Here is a 22,509-nt window from a genome sequence, read left to right on the forward strand (position 1 = left end):
CAATCTCAAGCATCAATCCTTACAAAACAAAGTCATGTTAGTTCCTAAACACCAACCAAACTCAATTCAAATTGCCTTTGAAGCAAACTCCTTAAGCATTGTGCATTTCATCCTGAAAATCCACACCAAATGTGAGAAACTAGACCACTAGGCCAAGCCTAGGGTCCAAAAGGGAGAAAAAAATCTAAACAGCAAGCCAAACCAATCCAAAATCAAATTAAAACCATTCAAAAGCAAATGCAATTGGTCCCATGCTTATACCATTCTCCATTATCATTTTATGCACAATTTATCATCAAACATGCAATTTGCAACTTCAATTGACCAAACAGAACTATCTCACTCAAAAGCATACCAAAACAATTCCAAAAATCCTCAAATAATTCACACCTAAACAGGACACAATCAACAAGTAGCATATCAATTTTCAGCTCAATTGGACAAAAGGAACTAGGTCAATGAAAATCAAGAAATCCAGACACAATTATTCAAGCCAATTCATAGCATCAACACAAGCATTCACTTCAAAAATTCATAAAACAGTGAGAACAATTAAGAAATGAATGGGACCAAAATCATGATGTCCTATAATGTGTCTACAATCAACATACCAAATTTCATCTTCATCCAAAACCATATGAGAATTTCACAAACAATATACAAACATGTGTCACACAATGTTACCAAATGAGCATACAGTGAAGAAAATTATCAATCAATTGGAAAATGCCATAGAAAAATCCAGAACAATTCACATGTTATCTTGACATACCAATGATCATTCATGCAAAATTTCAATCCAATCCAACAATCATAGGTCATGCAAATGAAACCAGAAAGTTGACCTAGCTAGGTGTGACACAAATTGTCACACCTAGATTCAAAAATTCATATCTAATCAACCAGGTATCCAAAATTCACAAACTCTACATGAAAATCACCATCAACATGTCCAGAATGAGCACAAAAAATTTCAATCATTTCTTTAAGAGTATGAGCATTTCATGTTAAAAATGGCAAAACATGCAAAAAATGTACACAAGTCAAAGATCAATAGGCCAGGTCAACATTTCTCCATGCACAACTTATGGTACCATGCCTATAAAAAACTAGAGAGAATTTGGGATCTATCAAAAAAAGTCTCACTATTTTTGGATTTAAATTGAATTTTCTATGAATTTTATAAGTTAAATGAATAATGAAATGAATATTTAAGTTAATTAATGGATTTAATTTACAACAGTGGCATTTGCGTAATTATCAAACCCAAGGTCCAAAACGCACAGCATCAATAATGCCGTGTCAGCGTATGAATGGATGGAATAGGCGGCAAACAAAAAATTTGAATTGAAGCCACAAAAACAAGATCTGTACGCGAAATTTCCAGGCTTCTTCATCATCAACACGCGTGTCCAAGTGTTCTTCAACGGCAGATTCGGTTTCGCTCATTTCATCACCAAAATTCACAAACGGATATCCATTGGAAAGGTCTAAGCATGAGGATTTCAAATATGTAACCTAATTAACCTAATTCCTACTGTAGCTCACGGATCGAGCGATTAAAGTTCCACATTCAAACATTCAAAGCATGATAACTCAATCTACAGTTAATCATAATCAAAACTAAGCACATCACGACGATCTACATGCAACGATCTTTCAAACGCACATCACAATTAAAGCAACGGTGAGTTTCGAATTCTAACCTTGAATTGAAGACAGTGGTGATTCCTTGAGCTTTTGCGCGCGTTTCCTTAAAACAGATGAAGAAGGAAGTATAGGAAGGTGACTTCGATGCCTAGCTTGATCCAATGTTGCTTCTAGTGGAAGAAATTTCAATTCACCATGGATGAGCACCACTTGAACAGTCGCGGATTTGATGTTTTTGGCCAATGAAATGATGAAACAGTTGAAGTAGAAAGATCAAAGAACACGAAGCAAAAGGAATTTTGGATTTTGGTGGAGAATTGAAGGAGTTTGGTTGAATCTTGTTCTTGAATGTTCTTGATGAATGTGGAGAGTTGGAGGGAAAAATTGTTAGAGATTTTGTGAAATTGTGATTCTGATCCAAAGTTAGTTATGATTAGGCTCTTATACTTCCACTTAATCACACTCTTAATCATCCAATTAACCAAAATGAAATGTGATTAGCAAAAATGCATTTTACTAAACAAGGGCAAAATGGACTTTTCACCCTGGGGCCCATGACAGCTGTATGACAGCTCACACACTCTCCAAATTCCATTTGTGATGTGTTGCAACTTGTCTCATGGCAATTGGTTTTGTATTTTCCAATTTCACTATGTCATGCCAAATTGTGTAATTTCAAGTGCAAGTTCAAAATGCCTTTGCCAAATATTGGACTTTGGAAGTTTATGACAGTTGAGACAATTTCTAATTTGCATTTGTGAGGTGTTGCAAAAATCCCCATGCCAAAATTCCCATTATTTCTCAACTTGGACCATTTTGCCCTTGGATTTTTAACTGTGCACTTTGAAAAATGACTTTTTGCATTGACCATTTTTGATGAATTCCAATTATGCACCATGAAAGTACATGTCAAATGGAATTTGCACATAAAAATATCACTCAATTTGGACACTCCATGTGGAAGTTATGCCACTTTGATTATGGGTCATTTTTGAAATTGAATGGACCATAACTTGCCAACCATACATGGGATTTTTAAGTTCCTGGACTTTTTGGAAAGGTTAGACCAAGATCTACAACTTTCATGTTGAACAAATTTCCATTTGAAGCTTACTTGGACATGTAAATTTGTGGTCAAAGACTTTCCATTTTTGGAAACTTCCATTACAAGTCACTTTCTATTTTTGGCAATTTTTGTCCTGACTTTATTTTCTCCATTCTTGAGCTTTGACATGCCAAATAACACTTGTTCCAACATGAATGAAGTGTATCCAACTCTCTCCCACCTCCAAATCCATAAAATCAAGCACAGTTGACCACAGTTGACTTTTTCAACTGATAGATGAATTTGGCAATGCACTGGTCAATCTGAGCCCCAATCTTCTGATGAAATGGCCCAAGGATGAAACCCTAGCCTCAATAAGCTCAAAATAATCACATGATGATCCCCATATCCATCATAGACCCCATCTCCTAACCATGCCCTGATTGGCCCAATGCAACTGATTAGGGTTGACCAGTGGTCAAAACCCTAATCTCAAGGAACATGCTTCAAACACTTGATGATGACAAACCATGATGACGATGACGAATCTTTTTGAACAAGATGAAGACCAATATCCTTGAGAATCACAAAACCCTAATCTGGACCTCCACATCCTCAGATGATCAATGATTAGTCCAATGAAACCCTAGCTTGCACATGACCTCTTATCTTCTGACCAAGACTTGGGAGAATGGATTTGCATAATGTAACCACATGATATGCAATATGCAATGCCTAATGACCTAAAATGATATGTAATATGTTATGCTAGTCCCAAAAGAGGAGGGCAAATTTTGACGTGTTACAGCTGCCCCTATTCAATCCACTGTGAACCTATCGATATGAATAGCCTCGGCTTTCAGATGATCAGGATGAAGAGTGATTGAATACCAAGAACAGACGAACAATTTGCACTCTGATGGGTAAATAATTAACAACACCTGTCAGAATCGGCAACGAAACAACCTTGAAGGAAAATCCGTCTGGTACGGAGAAAGTCAGCCTGATCACCGAAACAGCAACGTCGACCTGGATACCAAAATAAATGGTAACGCAGGGATAACCACGGCCTGAACACCACATATCCGCTGGGGATTATTATTCTCTCTTCTTTTTATGCTTTTCTTGAACCCCAAAATTTTTCTGATCTTTTCTTTTCATTTTCTTGAACCCCAAAATTTTCTCTTGCGCAAATGATCCTCGGATCACCGCATTTGAACCCCGCTCTCCTGTTTGCCACATAATGAACCCCATTCTCCAGTTTGAACCCCAGAATCGCGCTGATCGCGTAACGCCCTCTGATTTTATTTCCATCTCTGCTCGATAGAAAAATTTCCTCCAATATCGCACTATTGGGGAACATTGCTGATCTGGCGTCATAATGCTAAACTCCACAGAGCAACATCTTTACCAACCAGTGAACCCAAATCCCAAGCGGTAACCACGGCTTGAGTCGCGCTGATCGCGTCATGACGTTGAACTTATCCAAGTAACATCTTCACCATCCGGCGAAACCAAATATCAAGCGGTATTCACGGCTTGAATCGCGCTGATCGCGTCACGATGTTGAACTTATCCAAGTAACATCTTCACCATCCGGTGAAACCAAATATCAAGCAGTATCCACGGCTTGAATCGCGCTGATCGCGTCACGATGTTGAACTTATCCAAGTAACATCTTCACCATCCGGTGAAACCAAATATCAAGCGGTATCCACGGCTTGAATCGCGCTGATCGCGTCACGATGTTGAACTTATCCAAGTAACATCTTCACCATCCGGTGAACCCAAATATCAAGCAGTATCCACGGCTTGAATCGCGCTGATCGCGTCACGATGTTGAACTTATCCAAGTAACATCTTCACCATCCGGTGAAACCAAATATCAAGCGGTATCCACGGCTTGAATCGCGCTGATCGCGTCACGATGTTGAACTTATCCAAGTAACATCTTCACCATCCGGTGAAACCAAATATCAAGCAGTATCCACGGCTTGAATCGCGCTGATCGCGTCACGATGTTGAACTTATCCAAGTAACATCTTCACCATCCGGTGAAACCAAATATCAAGCGGTATCCACGGCTTGAATCGCGCTGATCGCGTCACGATGTTGAACTTATCCAAGTAACATCTTCACCATCCGGTGAAACCAAATATCAAGCGGTATCCATGGCTTGAATCGCGCTGATCGCGTCACGATGTTGAACTTATCCAAGTAACATCTTCACCATCCGGTGAAACCAAATATCAAGCGGTATCCACGGCTTGAATCGCGCTGATCGCGTCACGATGTTGAACTTATCCAAGTAACATCTTCACCATCCGGTGAAACCAAATATCAAGCGATATCCACGGCTTGAATCGCGCTGATCGCGTCACGATGTTGAACTTATCCAAGTAACATCTTCAGCATCCGGTGAAACCAAATATCAAGCGGTATCCACGGCTTGAATCGCGCTGATCGCGTCACGATGTTGAACTTATCCAAGTAACATCTTCACCATCCGGTGAAACCAAATATCAAGCGGTATCCACGGCTTGAATCACGCTGAACGCGTCACATCTCCATCTCTGTCCGACGGAAAAAATCTCCTCCAGTATCGCACTACTGGAGAACATCAAATCTCAAGCGATAATCACGGCCCGAGTAACTGATACTTGCAATACTGATGATTTTCCAACTAGTGAAACCACTCCTCAAACGGTAACCACGGCTCGAGTAGCATCTTCACCCATTGGCAGAACCATATCTCAAACGGTAACCACGGCTTGAGACTAGCCTATGCTTGCAATGATGCATGATTGATTTTTCTGCGTAATGCTCCATAATTATGGAAATGCTACGCGATTATTTATTTTTTCTATGCAATATGCTATGCTTATTTACATGATGAATGCATAAAAAATATCCCCCTCAAGGGACTCTTCTGGGGAGCACGAGACGCTCTGTTGAGGAACTCGTCAATACTCCGATCTCCACCCCGCTGGGGAATAGCACTGTTGCTGCTGGAAAAGGTAACCCTTGCTGAGGAAACCTCCTTTGCACCCAATCCGCTCGGGAAACTGCTGGGGATAAGAACCACCAACACTCTGTGGGGATACAACAGTCTTCGATTTGCTGGGGATATCAATCCCGACTCTGCTTGGGGAACCCTCACAGATACCTGTCGACTTCACCGGGGAAATGCTCACAGATAGCTCTGCTGGGAAACAGCCACCTCCAGGACTGACGACTGGGGAAACATTCGATCTGAAACCTGCTGGGGATAACCATCCTGACCCTGCTAAGGGAAACGAATGCTACTCCGCTGGGGAATCCATCCAATCCACACCTAGGATACTCAGCTGGGGATGCAGATATCCGTCTGCTACGGAAACTTGTCCAATCCACTGGTAGGATGAACACTGCTGGAGATATATTTCATTGAAACCCGCTCCACTCGGGGAATAGCAACCTTCAGACCGGGTGGCTGAGGAAACACCGTTCTAAACCTGCCGGGGATAACCATCCTGACTCGGCTGGGAACCACAGACCTCGGATCTGCAGGGGATTTGGTCCTCTAATTCTGCTTGGGGACCTAGCTGGGAAATGAGAAAAATTGGTACAGAACACCCGTCGACTCATCGAACCATGGTATCAACCTCCCAATCTTGTATCAGCTTTCCACTTTTGAGAACTCCCAGACTCGTCTGGACCTTTTCTGCTCCATCATCTTGTACTCCCAACCGCTTCGCGCTCGAAGGAGAGCGAACTCCTGGGGATTTATACATATTCTTCGATCTTCCGACTTTGAAGAGTCTCCTTGATTAATTCCAAAGGCCGTCGGACGTCCCTCGTCGTCTTCTCATCACTTTCATTCGTCCCTGATTGGACCCTACGGGGAATTCTACAGACTTTCTAATCTTCCGATTTTGAAGAGTCTTCTTGATTAACATCAAGGATCGTCGTACGTCTCAACGTCTCTTCGTCATCCCTTCACATTCGTTCGTCCCTGATTGGACTCCATGGGGATTTGTCTTTCAACAGCTTCCACATCACAACCTGCAAGTGAGTGAAAAATATCTAACAGTTCCTGCAAAACGGATCGTCAGATAAAACCGTGCCCCAGGCGTGTCAAGATTTCAACACTTGGGTCACTCATCCTTCCGAATAAGATTTCAAGCTTTCAATCTTATAAACATGCATTGGAAGGAACCTGTATGCCTTAAAATGCAAAATTCTTTATCAAAAATAATCTGGATGTTTTTGCAATCAAAGCGGTAATGAAAAAAAAAAACAAAATTATTTGACTGAATATGCATTTTATTTATTGAAAAGGTGTGGCTCAAATTGAGCAATACAAAGGAAGCAATTCCTGAAAAGAGGTAATTGCGCAAAAGGAAAAATCTATCCTAATGGCAATGTGAAACCCGTGATCTCATCGAGTTCCAACTCGGTTACACCCCATATGTCCTCAGACTCTCCATGCTTTCTGCCTTCTGAACAAGACGATTCCGACTGATCCCTACTGGGTATTGTCCATGTTGCTTTAACCAAAGCGCAAACGATCATGCTAGACGCAGTTGTTCGTTTCAATCCCTCTTTTGCCTGGACCGCCCTTTCGGGTTTTCAGTCCACCGGGATACCCATTTTTGCCTAAGCCGCCTTTTCAGGCTCTCGACTTGCCGGGTGTACATTTTTCTTTTTATCCCTAATTTTTGCCCGAACCTTCCTTTCTGTTTTTTGGTTCGCCGGGATGCCCATTTTTGCCTGGACTATTTTATTCTTTTCGTCCAGCGGGTCTCTTTATACGAAGTATTTTTTAACTGCGTCCGCATTCACAGGGGATGGAAAATCCTCGCCATCCATGGTCATCAGCAACAAGGCTCCACCAGAGAAAACCTTCTTGACCACGAATGGACCCTCATAATTCGGTGTCCATTTGCCCCTACGATCATTTTGAGGAGGAAGGATCCTTTTCAGCACCATATCACCTACGTGATATACCCGAGGTCGCACCTTCTTGCCGAAAGCACGCTTCATCCGTTGCTGGTATAACTGCCCATGACAGATGGCTGCCAGCCTCTTTTCCTCTATCAGGCTTAACTCTTCGTACCGGGTCCTTACCCATTCAGCCTCTTGCAACTTGACATCCATCAAGACTCTCAAAGAGGGAATCTGAACCTCAACAGGTAATACAGCCTCCATTCCATATACCAAGGAGAAAGGCGTTGCCCCAGTAGATGTACGCACCGACGTTCGATACCCATGCAATGCAAACGGCAACATCTCATGCCAATCTTTATAGGTTACCACCATTTTCTGCACAATCACACCGTCGGTGCATTCAAATGTTATCCGGGCAACAAAAGCTCATTCACCTTAACCTCCCCATCAGACATCAGAATCCGTTCAGATTCAGGGTCAGGCCCCTCCTCCGGGATCGGTTACTCCCAATCTTTCGATCAGAGCACCTCGAGATGTCCTCATCAGGGAACTCAAACTTCATCGGTTGATAATTCTCCACGGGTTGTTGGGCGAGGTAATCAGACAATACACTCCCCTTGATTGTTTTCTGAGCGGTGTACTGAATATCACATTCAATCAAAATCATTGGCCCTTTCGCAACCCGTCCGGTCATTGCTGGCTCTTCAGATATTTACTTGATCAGATCCATCTTGAAATCCACAAAGTGATATGAACCAGCATATACTGTCTCAGTCGGCGAGCAGCCTATGCCAAAGTACATCAAGTTTTCTCGAGCAGTGAATGTATTGTTTCACAGTCGGTAAACTTTTTGCTAAGGTAAATTGCATGCTCTTTTCGACCAGACTCGTCATGCTGACCCACTTCACCTCGTAGACCCCTCGAGGGCTGTCAAGTACCAGATTAACAGTTTCTTTCCATAGGGAGGCAACAGAATCGGAGGTTCTTGCAACTTATTCTTTTTATTTTTTCCATGCCCCTTGGCAATCATTATTCCACCTGACCGTTTGATCTCTTTTTTCAACATCTTGAATATGGGTTCACACGTGGCTGTTAGGTGAGATGTGAACCATGACATGTAGTCCAATCTACCTAGGAGACCACGAACCTCTTTTTCCATTCTCAGTTCAGGCATTTTTCTCTTTTTTCCTTTTTTTTTTTTTTTTTTTTTTTTTAAGCAGGATCAACCTTGATTCCTCTTTTCCAATGAACCCCAACAGCTTACCGGATCGCACTCTGATAGTGCACTCACTTGAATTCAACCTCAGTTTGAATCATTTCAACTGGTCAAACGACTTGCCCCGGTCTGCCAGATGCCCCTCTCCTGTTTGGGACTTTGCTGTCATGTCATAGCATAACATTCAACTTCATGATGAATCATATCATGAAACAAAGTCACCATGGCTCTCTGATACAGGCACTGGCGTTCTGCTTCTCCAGAGGACAGTCTCCTTTCCACGGTATCTTGTGCGCAACGACACCGGTATCCGACCCTGGCATATCCTGACATGACCAAGCGAAGGTATCCACATGCTCTTTCAACAGGGCTATCATTCTGCCCTCAACTCGCCTCTGAAGCGGCCCCATTTTCCTATTTCCTTCCTGACCTCGGCGGTGCTTGGAATAACAATCTCAACCCGCTTCACGTGCGGATGAATCAACTTCTCCTCTTGTTTAACATCCTGGCTAATTCCAGCAGATCACAATCTTCTTCGCCTTCTTCTTCAGCCTGATTGCTCGGATTGTCGAAGTCATTTGAGGTGTAACAGAATTGTTATCAACGAGATTCGGAGAATTATTTTTTGAATTCAGAACAAGACAAATCAAAAAGGAAAAAACGAAAATAAACATTGCCATTTTTATTTGTTTTTAAACTGCAAAAATAAATGAAAAACAGGGAACACCGCTTTTTTGACTGAAAAACATCCATTTATTAATGATGCAGAAATATTGCAAATGTAAACATGAGGTGGCCCTTACAATGAACCATTACGTGTCGGGCAACACGTATGGCTTTCATGCAGATAAAATCAAAACAAGAAACATTACTCTTCCGAATGAGTGACAGTGCTGATTTTTCAGGCCTTCCAGTTCCCTGGTACGCACGATTTTATCCACGATTAATTTCACAATCACTGTCAATTTCTTCACCCACTGTATAGGCGTGATCTGAATCTAGCATTCCAGCACTGACAAAGGTGAACGACGGACGACGTCCTCTGTTCTGCTCGGACGAGTCTTGACCTGGATGATAACCAATCCCAAACATATCCGCCTTTACCATAATGCCTATGATCTGTCCCCAGCCTGGGATCCCTCCATTTCTTACCACTTCCAATGCCTGCTTGTAAGAAGAAATGGACGGCTTTTTCTCTTTATCAACACCAACGACATTTTTCACCTTGACAGTTTCAACTGCCAGACTGGGTGCTTTACACCTTACATCGTCCATTTCTACTTTCATCTTTCTCTGGACCGATTCCCCAATTACTACACACCCCTTTGTAGCGATGGCCGCACAACAATCATCAACACGAGGGAAAGCTCCATTTTTCGTCGGGCGTTTTGGGACCACAGACATGGGCATTCTTAACTGATCCTTCTCAGTCACCTCTATCCCTTTCTTGTCCTTCGACATCATCTCCACTTTTACAGGACCATGCCTTGTCACGGGGTTAACACTATCATCTGTCGTCGGTGCAAAATTGATTGCCTTAGAATCCACCAAGTCCTAGACCACATGCTTAAAAGCTTTGCAATCCTCAACATGATGTCCGGGTGCCCCAGCATGGAACTCACACCTGACATTCTCATCATAACTGGCAACCCTCTGATCCGGTTTCCCTGGAACCAATATCCTTGGCTGCACCAACCCAAGATCTTTCAACCTTTTAAACAGAGAGGCATAAGTCACGGGCGGCTTATTGAAATGACGGTCTGTCGTCCTTCTTCTCACTGGGCCCCTAGCTTTTTGTGTCCTCTGTTGAGGTGGTGGTTGCCGCTGTTGTGCAGATTGATTACTAGTAGGGATTGTTACCGTATCAGCATATGGGTGATAACGATCCTTACCGTGTTCTCTTTTGGCCTGCACACCACCTGATTCAACTTCCTTCTCAAGATGACCATTGCCAGAGGGCTTCTTTGCTACAGAGCCAGAGGGATTTGTTACTTTGGATGACGGAGCCTTTCCCTGAACTTTCTCCTTGATCATCCAGCCCTCAATCCTTTCCAATCTCTCGGCCATGGCTTTCTGCCCCAAGGCAAGCCCTTGCACAACACTGAACAAATCCCTCACCATCTCTTTCAGTTCGAGGATGTCGGCGTTGGGAGAATCCATCAGTTTGGATTTGTTGCCCCTAGCAGGATATCTGAGCAAACAAGCTATGCGCACCGGTTGACACCTACAAAACAGCAAATGGGTTAATATGCATGAATGCAACATCTATCCATATGAGGAAGATTCCGTCCTTTGATTCTGGTTTCATCGAGACGGATAATATTTTGACATCCACATTCTGAAATTCAAGATGTCTCTCAACCAGATTCTCAATCAATAATACTCCCCATATGGCTAGACATAGGTTCGATGCAGATGAATGCAAAATGAGAATGATGCAGATGAATGCAATGGGCCATCCTCCAAGTCCTCTGATCATCTGTTGCTCTGAATCACAGCCCTGATCTCTGAACCGATCACAACCATCTGAAGTCTGGTTAACCACAAATCCGACTCAAGGGTCCCGAAATAAATGGGAGATACATCATCATCATCATCAAACCATCTCTGAGCAGATACCCATAACCATCTGAATCGGCCCGGGGAATCCTGAAATAAACGGATCCCCACTGATAAAATCGGCCCAGGGAATCCTGAAATAAACGGATCCCCACTGATAAATACCACGGACAGCATTCCGGCGTCTCAGAAATAAATGACCATAAATCCGACTTATAAATACGACTCTGATCCACGGAACCAAAAGTCACCATCAAAGTCACCATCTGAACATGCATCTGAAAGAATCACCCTCCCCTCACAGGTAAATTCTAAACAGGTCATCCTAAGGCGGACAATAGTCTCGACGATCGGGCAGAGATACTCAATGGGTTTGCCCTTTCAGGTGTGCCATTGTAGCTCTCCTGAGATCGTCTAAACCAAAGATCCGGGAAATGATCGGTCACCAGAGTCAATAGTTCAGATGAAGTAACTCAACCAAAGTGGAATACCCACAGAGGCAAGCACTATCAAATGAACCTCGTCCGACTTGTGGTACATCATGCTGCCAGGCACATATTGACCTAACATGAAGGAGGCAACATGAGACCACACTAGTCCTAGGTGTATACTCGGGCCTGGGTTTTAGCCCCACTCAGAACACCCACCCCCACAGAGGAACCACCTGCACAGAGGACGGCAACATGATAGTATGATGCATGCAAATATTTATGCAAATATATACACAGTCAGAATAATAAATGTAATAAATACAGCAAAACAAGCAACCTAAACTATCCTAGAACTCTAGGAAGGACTCGCTTAGGGAAGATGGACCAGCACAGGTCTACATCTATGCCAGTCCCCAGCAGAGTCGCCAGCTGTCGCATCCGCGAAAAAACAACCGGCGAGCTGAAATAAAAACACAACACAGAGCCGCCACTGCGCGTTATTTATCCCAAGATAGGGAAAGGAAACGCTCAGAGAAACCTGGAAAGGAAATGGTCTCGCGACCAAAGAGAAAGGATAAGGGAGTCGGTTACGCAAGGGGAAGGTATTAGCACCCCTCACGTCCGTCGTACTCGACGGGATCCACGTTCTAAGAAAAGAAAAGGTTGCTAAAACATCACACACACACCGAAGACAACACAGGTGGGGTTAAGAAGAAGAGAGCTCGATAGGACGCCGCATCCTATGCCTACGTATCTCGTCTGGAACGAGAATCAGAGTTGTCGTAGTTCGGCTCACGCACGCCAAACAAACAAATAAACACACCGGCAAACATGGAGCCTGAATGCCAATCACTGGACTTACATCAGCATCCGAACCAAAACGCACACAAGAAGGCAAACGTGGAGCCCGACCGCCAATCACTGGACTTACGTCGGCATCCGAACCAAAACACACAAAAAGATAACAAGCAAACGCACACAAAAAAGAAAAAAAGTGCCCGGAGAGACCTCGCACGGTCTCCTGCCTACATACCTCGTCTGGAACGAGGATCAGGGCGATGTAGTTCCCCCGAAAGGGGAAGAATGAACATGCAAACTAGTAGGGAGTCGGGAACTCGAGCCTACAAGTCATCAAGCAAGCCAGAAGAGACGCTGAGACGTCAAAAGAAACGGCACACACAGACTAACAGGGAGTCGGGAACTCGAGCCTGATAGCTGCCAAACAAAACACACGCAAAAAAGAAAAGGGTGCCCGGAGAGACCTCGCACGGTCTCCTGCCTACATACCTCGTCTGGCACGAGGATCAGGGCGATGTAGTTCCCCTGAAAGGGAAAGAAACTCTAGCCAGAAACCAAGGGAAGACACACTACCAGGGAGCTGTACTCGAGCCTAGTGTTGTCATGCATCATTGCCCTACGTTGAGGTTTCTACCTACTTGCACAACTGCAAGCTAATCCTATCCAGGAAGGAAGCAAGCATACAAGCATACAAGCCAACAGAGCAAACAAATATTCACAAAGCACACACTATAACCAGTCAAGTGAGGCTCAAACAATGGGTTTGACTGCCGAAGCAAGTCATCTGTACATGGGTATTATTCGCTCTTAACCTTGCCATTGAGAGGCTAAGGTGAAGCAGATGAAAGGTGAAGTGAAGATTAGACTTCACAGCTCTTATCCCTGACCAGGGAGAGCCTCAGACAAAGGAGCGTGGGTCCAGAATGGAGGGACCCTTCTACGCTCAAAGACTCTGACTCGATTGTGCAACAGCACAAGATCTTGGGTTTGTGTCCCAATGCATCAACACACAGCCGTGTGAGCAGAGGGACGACTCAACAGAATAGTGGGGGATAGATTGCATATCCCTTTGATCCACCAATTGCCTCATAGAGGTCTTTACCTGCTTGGCACAAATGTAAACAACCACAAACATCGCCTCTTAAGGAGGACTTCAGACAGTTGCCTGGCCAAGTAACAGGCCAGGTCTTCCAGACTACATGAAGAATAGAAGTCCTACCTCAAGTGGTTTAAAAACCAAGCAGCAGCAAGCAAGTTCTTAAAGAACTGTAAGCGACTAAATGTACCTGAAATCAATCAAGTATCATCAGTACTCAGACAAACCAACAGTAAACAGCAAATGTTAATCTATACAGACAACACAAGTTAATGCACACAAGTGCAAGCTATAAGCTCAATCTCAAGCATCAATCCTTACAAACAAAGTCATGTTAGTTCCTAAACACCAACCAAACTCAATTCAAATTGCCTTTGAAGCAAACTCCTTAAGCATTGTGCATTTCATCCTGAAAATCCACACCAAATGTGAGAAACTAGACCACTAGGCCAAGCCTAGGGTCCAAAAGGGAGAAAAAAATCTAAACAGCAAGCCAAACCAATCCAAAATCAAATTAAAACCATTCAAAAGCAAATGCAATTGGTCCCATGCTTATACCATTCTCCATTATCATTTTATGCACAATTTATCATCAAACATGCAATTTGCAACTTCAATTGACCAAACAGAACTATCTCACTCAAAAGCATACCAAAACAATTCCAAAAATCCTCAAATAATTCACACCTAAACAGGACACAATCAACAAGTAGCATATCAATTTTCAGCTCAATTGGACAAAAGGAACTAGGTCAATGAAAATCAAGAAATCCAGACACAATTATTCAAGCCAATTCATAGCATCAACACAAGCATTCACTTCAAAAATTCATAAAACAGTGAGAACAATTAAGAAATGAATGGGACCAAAATCATGATGTCCTATAATGTGTCTACAATCAACATACCAAATTTCATCTTCATCCAAAACCATATGAGAATTTCACAAACAATATACAAACATGTGTCACACAATGTTACCAAATGAGCATACAGTGAAGAAAATTATCAATCAATTGGAAAATGCCATAGAAAAATCCAGAACAATTCACATGTTATCTTGACATACCAATGATCATTCATGCAAAATTTCAATCCAATCCAACAATCATAGGTCATGCAAATGAAACCAGAAAGTTGACCTAGCTAGGTGTGACACAAATTGTCACACCTAGATTCAAAAATTCATATCTAATCAACCAGGTATCCAAAATTCACAAACTCTACATGAAAATCACCATCAACATGTCCAGAATGAGCACAAAAAATTTCAATCATTTCTTTAAGAGTATGAGCATTTCATGTTAAAAATGGCAAAACATGCAAAAAATGTACACAAGTCAAAGATCAATAGGCCAGGTCAACATTTCTCCATGCACAACTTATGGTACCATGCCTATAAAAAACTAGAGAGAATTTGGGATCTATCAAAAAAAGTCTCACTATTTTTGGATTTAAATTGAATTTTCTATGAATTTTATAAGTTAAATGAATAATGAAATGAATATTTAAGTTAATTAATGGATTTAATTTACAACAGTGGCATTTGCGTAATTATCAAACCCAGGGTCCAAAACGCACAACATCAATAATGCCGTGTCAGCGTATGAATGGATGGAATAGGCGGCAAACAAAAAATTTGAATTGAAGCCACAAAAACAAGATCTGTACGCGAAATTTCCAGGCTTCTTCATCATCAACACGCGTGTCCAAGTGTTCTTCAACGGCAGATTCGGTTTCGCTCATTTCATCACCAAAATTCACAAACGGATATCCATTGGAAAGGTCTAAGCATGAGGATTTCAAATATGTAACCTAATTAACCTAATTCCTACTGTAGCTCACGGATCGAGCGATTAAAGTTCCACATTCAAACATTCAAAGCATGATAACTCAATCTACAGTTAATCATAATCAAAACTAAGCACATCACGACGATCTACATGCAACGATCTTTCAAACGCACATCACAATTAAAGCAACGGTGAGTTTCGAATTCTAACCTTGAATTGAAGACAGTGGTGATTCCTTGAGCTTTTGCGCGCGTTTCCTTAAAACAGATGAAGAAGGAAGTATAGGAAGGTGACTTCGATGCCTAGCTTGACCCAATGTTGCTTCTAGTGGAAGAAATTTCAATTCACCATGGATGAGCACCACTTGAACAGTCGCGGATTTGATGTTTTTGGCCAATGAAATGATGAAACAGTTGAAGTAGAAAGATCAAAGAACACGAAGCAAAAGGAATTTTGGATTTTGGTGGAGAATTGAAGGAGTTTGGTTGAATCTTGTTCTTGAATGTTCTTGATGAATGTGGAGAGTTGGAGGGAAAAATTGTTAGAGATTTTGTGAAATTGTGATTCTGATCCAAAGTTAGTTATGATTAGGCTCTTATACTTCCACTTAATCACACTCTTAATCATCCAATTAACCAAAATGAAATGTGATTAGCAAAAATGCATTTTACTAAACAAGGGCAAAATGGACTTTTCACCCTGGGGCCCATGACAGCTGTATGACAGCTCACACACTCTCCAAATTCCATTTGTGATGTGTTGCAACTTGTCTCATGGCAATTGGTTTTGTATTTTCCAATTTCACTATGTCATGCCAAATTGTGTAATTTCAAGTGCAAGTTCAAAATGCCTTTGCCAAATATTGGACTTTGGAAGTTTATGACAGTTGAGACAATTTCTAATTTGCATTTGTGAGGTGTTGCAAAAATCCCCATGCCAAAATTCCCATTATTTCTCAACTTGGACCATTTTGCCCTTGGATTTTTAACTGTGCACTTTGAAAAATGACTTTTTGCATTGACCATTTTTGATGAATTCCAATTATGCACCATGAAAGTACATGTCAAATGGAATTTGCACATAAAAAGATCACTCAATTTGGACACTCCATGTGGAAGTTATGCCACTTTGATTATGGGTCATTTTTGAAATTGAATGGACCATAACTTGCCAACCATACATGGGATTTTTAAGTTCCTGGACTTTTTGGAAAGGTTAGACCAAGATCTACAACTTTCATGTTGAACAAATTTCCATTTGAAGCTTACTTGGACATGTAAATTTGTGGTCAAAGACTTTCCATTTTTGGAAACTTCCATTACAAGTCACTTTCTATTTTTGGCAATTTTTGTCCTGACTTTATTTTCTCCATTCTTGAGCTTTGACATGCCAAATAACACTTGTTCCAACATGAATGAAGTGTATCCAACTCTCTCCCACCTCCAAATCCATAAAATCAAGCACAGTTGACCACAGTTGACTTTTTCAACTGATAGATGAATTTGGCAATGCACTGGTCAATCTGAGCCCCAATCTTCTGATGAAATGGCCCAAGGATGAAACCCTAGCCTCAATAAGCTCAAAATAATCACATGATGATCCTCATATCCATCATAGACCCCATCTCCTAACCATGCCCTGATTGGCCCAATGCAACTGATTAGGGTTGACCAGTGGTCAAAACCCTAATCTCAAGGAACATGCTTCAAACACTTGATGATGACAAACCATGATGACGATGACGAATCTTTTTGAACAAGATGAAGACCAATATCCTTGAGAATCACAAAACCCTAATCTGGACCTCCACATCCTCAGATGATCAATGATTAGTCCAATGAAACCCTAGCTTGCACATGACCTCTTATCTTCTGACCAAGACTTGGGAGAATGGATTTGCACAATGTAACCACATGATATGCAATATGCAATGCCTAATGACCTAAAATGATATGTAATATGTTATGCTAGTCCCAAAAGAGGAGGGCAAATTTTGAGGTGTTACACTTTGTCACACAAGGCTTGACTTAGCATACAATGTAAGTATGATGAGTAGATTCATGTAGAAGGCAAAGGTATCACATCTAGCAACGAAGAAGAAGATACTAAGGTATCTAAAAGGAACTCTCGACTATGACATTTTGTTTCCTATAGTTGATGAAGGAAAATAATTCAAATTAGTGGGATACACCGACTCAAGTTGGTGTAGTGATGCTGAGGATCGAAAATCCACAACTGACTATGTGTTTATACTAGGTGGTGCACCAGTTGCTTGGAGTTCGAGAAAGGAACCAGTAGTGGCATTATCACCGTGCGAAGCAGAATACATAGTGGCTTCTCTTTGTGCATGTCAAGCAACGTGGATGGTGAATTTGGTCGAAGAGATAACAACGAAAAGTCATGGAGCAATTGCCATGAAGGTCGACAACATGTCATCTATAAATTTGGCAAAGAATCCGATAACACATGGTCGAAGCAAGTACATCGAGATAAGATTCCATTATCTTCGAGAGCAGATAGTAGATGAGAAGATGAATGTGGAACACTGCAGAGCTGAGAATCAGATTGCAGACATCATGACGAAAGGAGTGTAGGTCGAAGTGTTCAGAAAACTAAGAGTTATGATGAATGTAGATAGCTTAGATACAATGAATTAGGTGGTGTGTTGAATTGTAATTCCTTGTGTCGGAGCATGTTGCTCGACATGAACAATGAAGTGTCAAACCACCTAGTGTGTTGAGTTGTGTTAGTGTGTGGAAATGTCGAAGCATGTTGTTTCACACAGGATTTAGACTTATGCATATTTTTAATAGTGTTAATATTTTGGACTTTGACCTGGGGTAAAAGTTAACTTAAATCTATAAATAGAGAGAGTAACCCTTATTCTTGTAATAAAGTGAATAGAATATTCATAACATTGTAATTCACAGTATTTTGTAATTGTAAAGTGAAAAACAAGTTTTCCACAGTTTGTGAGCAGAGCAAAATTTTAATTCTTCTTCTCCTTCATCGTTCTTTACTTTCTTTCTTTTTCCATTGTTCTTCTCTTTTCATTATTATTGTGTGAGTGATAACTATCTTGTTCATCAAGATTGATTGAAATTCTTCATAAATTGTAATGGAATTTTCAACAACTGGGATCAAACACCAATTCATCTTTTATGTCTTCATTTCTGATAACTTTTGATCATAAATGTAACAGCAGTTTGAATTTGAATTAAAAAAAAAGTGCCTTCAAGCCATTAAACACTTTCCCCTTTAAATTTTTTCTTCCACTTATGCTTTCCTCGTGAAGCTGTGGAGGTGGTGTGCTGGTGCTTCTGTAATGTGGTTGTCCCGAAAATGAGGCAGAAAATGGAAAATTGATAAATTCAAATGATAAAAGAATGCATTATTTTTGGTCTCTTGTAGACCACCTACATGGACGCTCGTGATAATAGCTTCGTTTCACAAATATGAAGTTCAAGGCCGCACTTTCTTGCATCTTGGCTCATTCTAACAAGTGAAACAACAATAGAAAGTCAACTAACTGAAAGCACAGAAACTTGAAGGAATATATTGCACAAGTATATGAAATGATGCAAGTCTTAGCTCTGCCAATACCCTGTTTTTTCCAAATAAATGGTGTGTGACAAATGTCATTAATAACGAAGCATAAAATAATTTCTTTGAATGTGACATGTAACATCTTTTGATGTTAAGCAACTTATGCATGTGAGGAGAAAGGGGCTTTCCTACAATAGAAAGTATTTACTGAAAATGACTGCAAGTTAGCAAAATCTTCAGCCATGTCTCACTGCCTCTATATCTAATCACCAAGTGTTACCTCAAAAACAATACAGCATTGTACTCACAAGATGTCATTACCAGTAGTCTTTACAGGAACAAAAACCACCTCTAAAATGGTGAAACCGACTACGATCCCTGATAACAATCTCTCTATCATAAACCTTTGATATGAGTTTGATAGCCATATGACAATCTGCGCAGACTCTTAAATTCTTCACGACCCTGATTGGAGTCCCTGGTGCTGTATTCAAGAGCATAAAAGCAATTGCAACTTTTTCACTATGATAAGACAAAGCTTGTTCCTTCTCCTCTTCCTCTATGTCCGCAAGCACATTTGTGGTATGAGGCACATAACCTTCTAACTTCAACAATTCCGTGATCTTCTCTAGCAGTGCATACACATCCTGACTCCGAGGATGAGACCTATCCCCCATGGTAAATTCAAAAACACGGTTTCCCAATTCAACGAGACTATATCCAGGCGTTTTCCAAACTCCGTCCTCTATCATCGACCTCCTCACTGTCTGGACATCAGACCAACGACGTTCAGAGGCATAAAGATTTGAGAGAAGCACATAATCCCCGCTGTGTTTAGGCTCTAACTTCAAGAGGTGGGATCTTGCTATCTCTCCCAAACCCAAATCTCCATGTATTGTACACGCCCCTAATAAGGTCCTCCAAATAACAGCATTTGGCTGCATTGGCATATTCTGAATATATTCATAAGCTCGTTTCACTAAACCAGCCCTACTCAATAGATCCACCATACAACCATAATGTTCTATCCTTGGCATAATACCATACTCCTCTTTCATCCTTCTAAAATAATTGAACCCTTCATCCAACATCCCACAATGGCTGCAAGCATACAAGACACCAACAAAAGTGATCTCACCAGGCACAAGCTCTTGCCTTTCCATTTCTTTGAAAAACTCAAGTGCTTCCTCACCAAACCCATTAACAGCCAAACCAACAATCAAAGAAGTCCAAGAAACCACATTTCTCTCACTCATCTCACTAAACACTTGCTGTGCCTCTCTTATGCTCCCACATTTTGCATAAAAGTCCAACAATGAATTATTCACATGCATATTCTGTGTCAACCCAACCTTCAACAAATACACATGAACCCTACGTCCTAACTCTAGAGCTCCAAGCTCAGCACAAGCAGACAACAAACTAACCACAGTGAACCCATCTGGCTCCACACCCTCCAAACTCATTTCCCTAAACAAAGTCAAAGCTTCATTAGGCCTTCCATTAAGAGCAAACCCATTAATCACAGAATTCCAAGCAACTAAATCTCTCTGATCCATTGACACAAACACCTTGTGTGCACTTTCAGTGTCACCACAAGCAGCATATATATGAAGCAAACTATTCCTAACAAAAATCAAAGACTCAAACCCATTTCTTACAGTAACCGAATGAATCACTTCCCCTTCTCTAACATTCAACGACTTTGAAATAGCCTTAAGAAGAAAAGGGTAAGTGTGAGTATCAGGTTCAACGCATGAAACCAACATTTCACGGTAAAATGGGAGTGCAGGAGTAGAGTTATCACTTTCAGCATAACCCCGAATCATGGTGTTCCAAGTAAACACATTTGGATTATGTAACATGGTGAAAACGTTGTGAGCGTAAGACATGGGTGCGGAGAGCGAAACAATTGTGAAAATAAGGTACTTTCCCATGTCGGGGTTGTTGAGTGGGACATTGTGTCTTATGGAAAATGCATGGATTTGTTTTAGTTTGTGTTTGGAAGAGGCGCAGTATTGTAAGAGAGCAATGCATTTGGTGAGAATGTGTGGTGTTGGGTTTTGTGGAGTAGTTGAAAAGAAGGATGAAAAATTGAAGGAAGGGAAATGGTTTTTGGGGTTGTGGAAGAATGAGGAAAACTTTGAGGATACGTTCATTTGTTTCATGTGATGAAATCAAATTTGTTGCAACAAGGAATCAAACTAAGTTTGAACCTTAAATCTCAATTTATTGTCGGGATCGTTCGTTCAATGATGATTATCACTGTCCTCGACCATTGAATATACTACTTGCTGCCGCTTGAGTTGAGACTTGAGATTTCTCCATTTCAAAGTACACAAGACTCGAGAGGGGAGGCGCAGCTGTATAATATACTCCATGTAGTTTAATTTGAAGATTTTTTAAGGGAAGGGAGGATACCAACAATGTATTTTGGTGAATTCCTATTTACCCTACAACAATGTGTTTAGCTTCAAATGTGACCAATGCCAACAAGATTTTAGACATTTTAATAAAAGATAAAGTTGTGAAAATGGATGTCCTCATTTAGCATTTCTTGTGTTTACATTTGAAAGTGTCTTTACATTATGGGAATCATCGGTGATAGAATAGAATATTTGTTATAATGATTTCTATGTAATTATGTTGTTATAATTTGTTATAATGATTTCTATATAGTTATGTTGTATTATAATTAGACATTGGACTAAACATTGTATTTATATAATGAAAAAACTTATGGATTCCAATATCTTACATAGTATTTGATTTAACCAATCCCTTTCTCTAAAAATCTATTAGTCGTTGTCGTGCCAACCACTTTTTTTGTGCCGCTTTTGTCTACAACGTCGTCGTGCCACCCTCTTACTGTGTCGTCACCGTCGAACACACAACAATGCTCTGCTCGCGATCAAACATGTTCTCTGCTCTTTCACGCATATGTTCTTCGTCTGTGCTTTTTCCTTTCGCACGCCATGTCAGATTCCGAACACAGCGACATCGTTGATGATGCTCATACAACTGCCACTGTCCCCTGGTGGTTTCAGCTAGCCCAAGACCGCCACGATCACAAGTTCAAAAATTGATTTTCATCTCGCTCTTGTCGTCTTCAATATTAGGAACCACGTTCCTATTATTCTTGAGATGGAAAAAGATAAATAGGGAACTTGGATCGAGTTTTCTGCATTCATGCTCGCCCACATCGAGTGTTGCATCACATCGTTCTATTTATAGGAAAAACACCTCCAACCCTACCAACGTCGAGCATGAACAATGAACCACTCTTGATTCCACTGTTCTTTAGTGGATTTATTCCATTATTTATACTGATTTGATGACCACTATTATGGAACCTGACTCCATTGCAATGGAACCATGGAATCGTTTGGCATGTATTTTTCAAGACAATCCAACACTCGCATGAAGGATTTCCCAAATGTCTCTGC

The 22,509-nt window shown here is 41.2% G+C and overlaps 1 protein-coding gene across 1 annotated transcript; it reads right to left on the minus strand.

Moving 5' to 3' along the window:
• Positions 1 to 19,088: 19,088 nt before the first annotated feature.
• Positions 19,089 to 21,536, minus strand: LOC127079924 (pentatricopeptide repeat-containing protein At4g21065). Its single transcript, XM_051020275.1, has one exon. The coding sequence runs from the start codon at positions 21,229 to 21,231 to the stop codon at positions 19,381 to 19,383; it is 1,851 nt and encodes a 616-aa protein (XP_050876232.1). The 5' UTR covers positions 21,232 to 21,536; the 3' UTR covers positions 19,089 to 19,380.
• Between the last annotated feature and the right edge of the window lie 973 nt (positions 21,537 to 22,509).

Source organism: Lathyrus oleraceus, chromosome 1, assembly GCF_024323335.1.
Source record: "Lathyrus oleraceus cultivar Zhongwan6 chromosome 1, CAAS_Psat_ZW6_1.0, whole genome shotgun sequence".
NCBI lineage: Eukaryota > Viridiplantae > Streptophyta > Magnoliopsida > Fabales > Fabaceae > Lathyrus > Lathyrus oleraceus.

Coding starts and splice junctions, on each gene's coding strand:
- LOC127079924 (XM_051020275.1), bottom strand. CDS start 21,231: ATGAAACAAATGAACGTATCCTCAAAGTTTTCCTCATTCTTCCACAAC.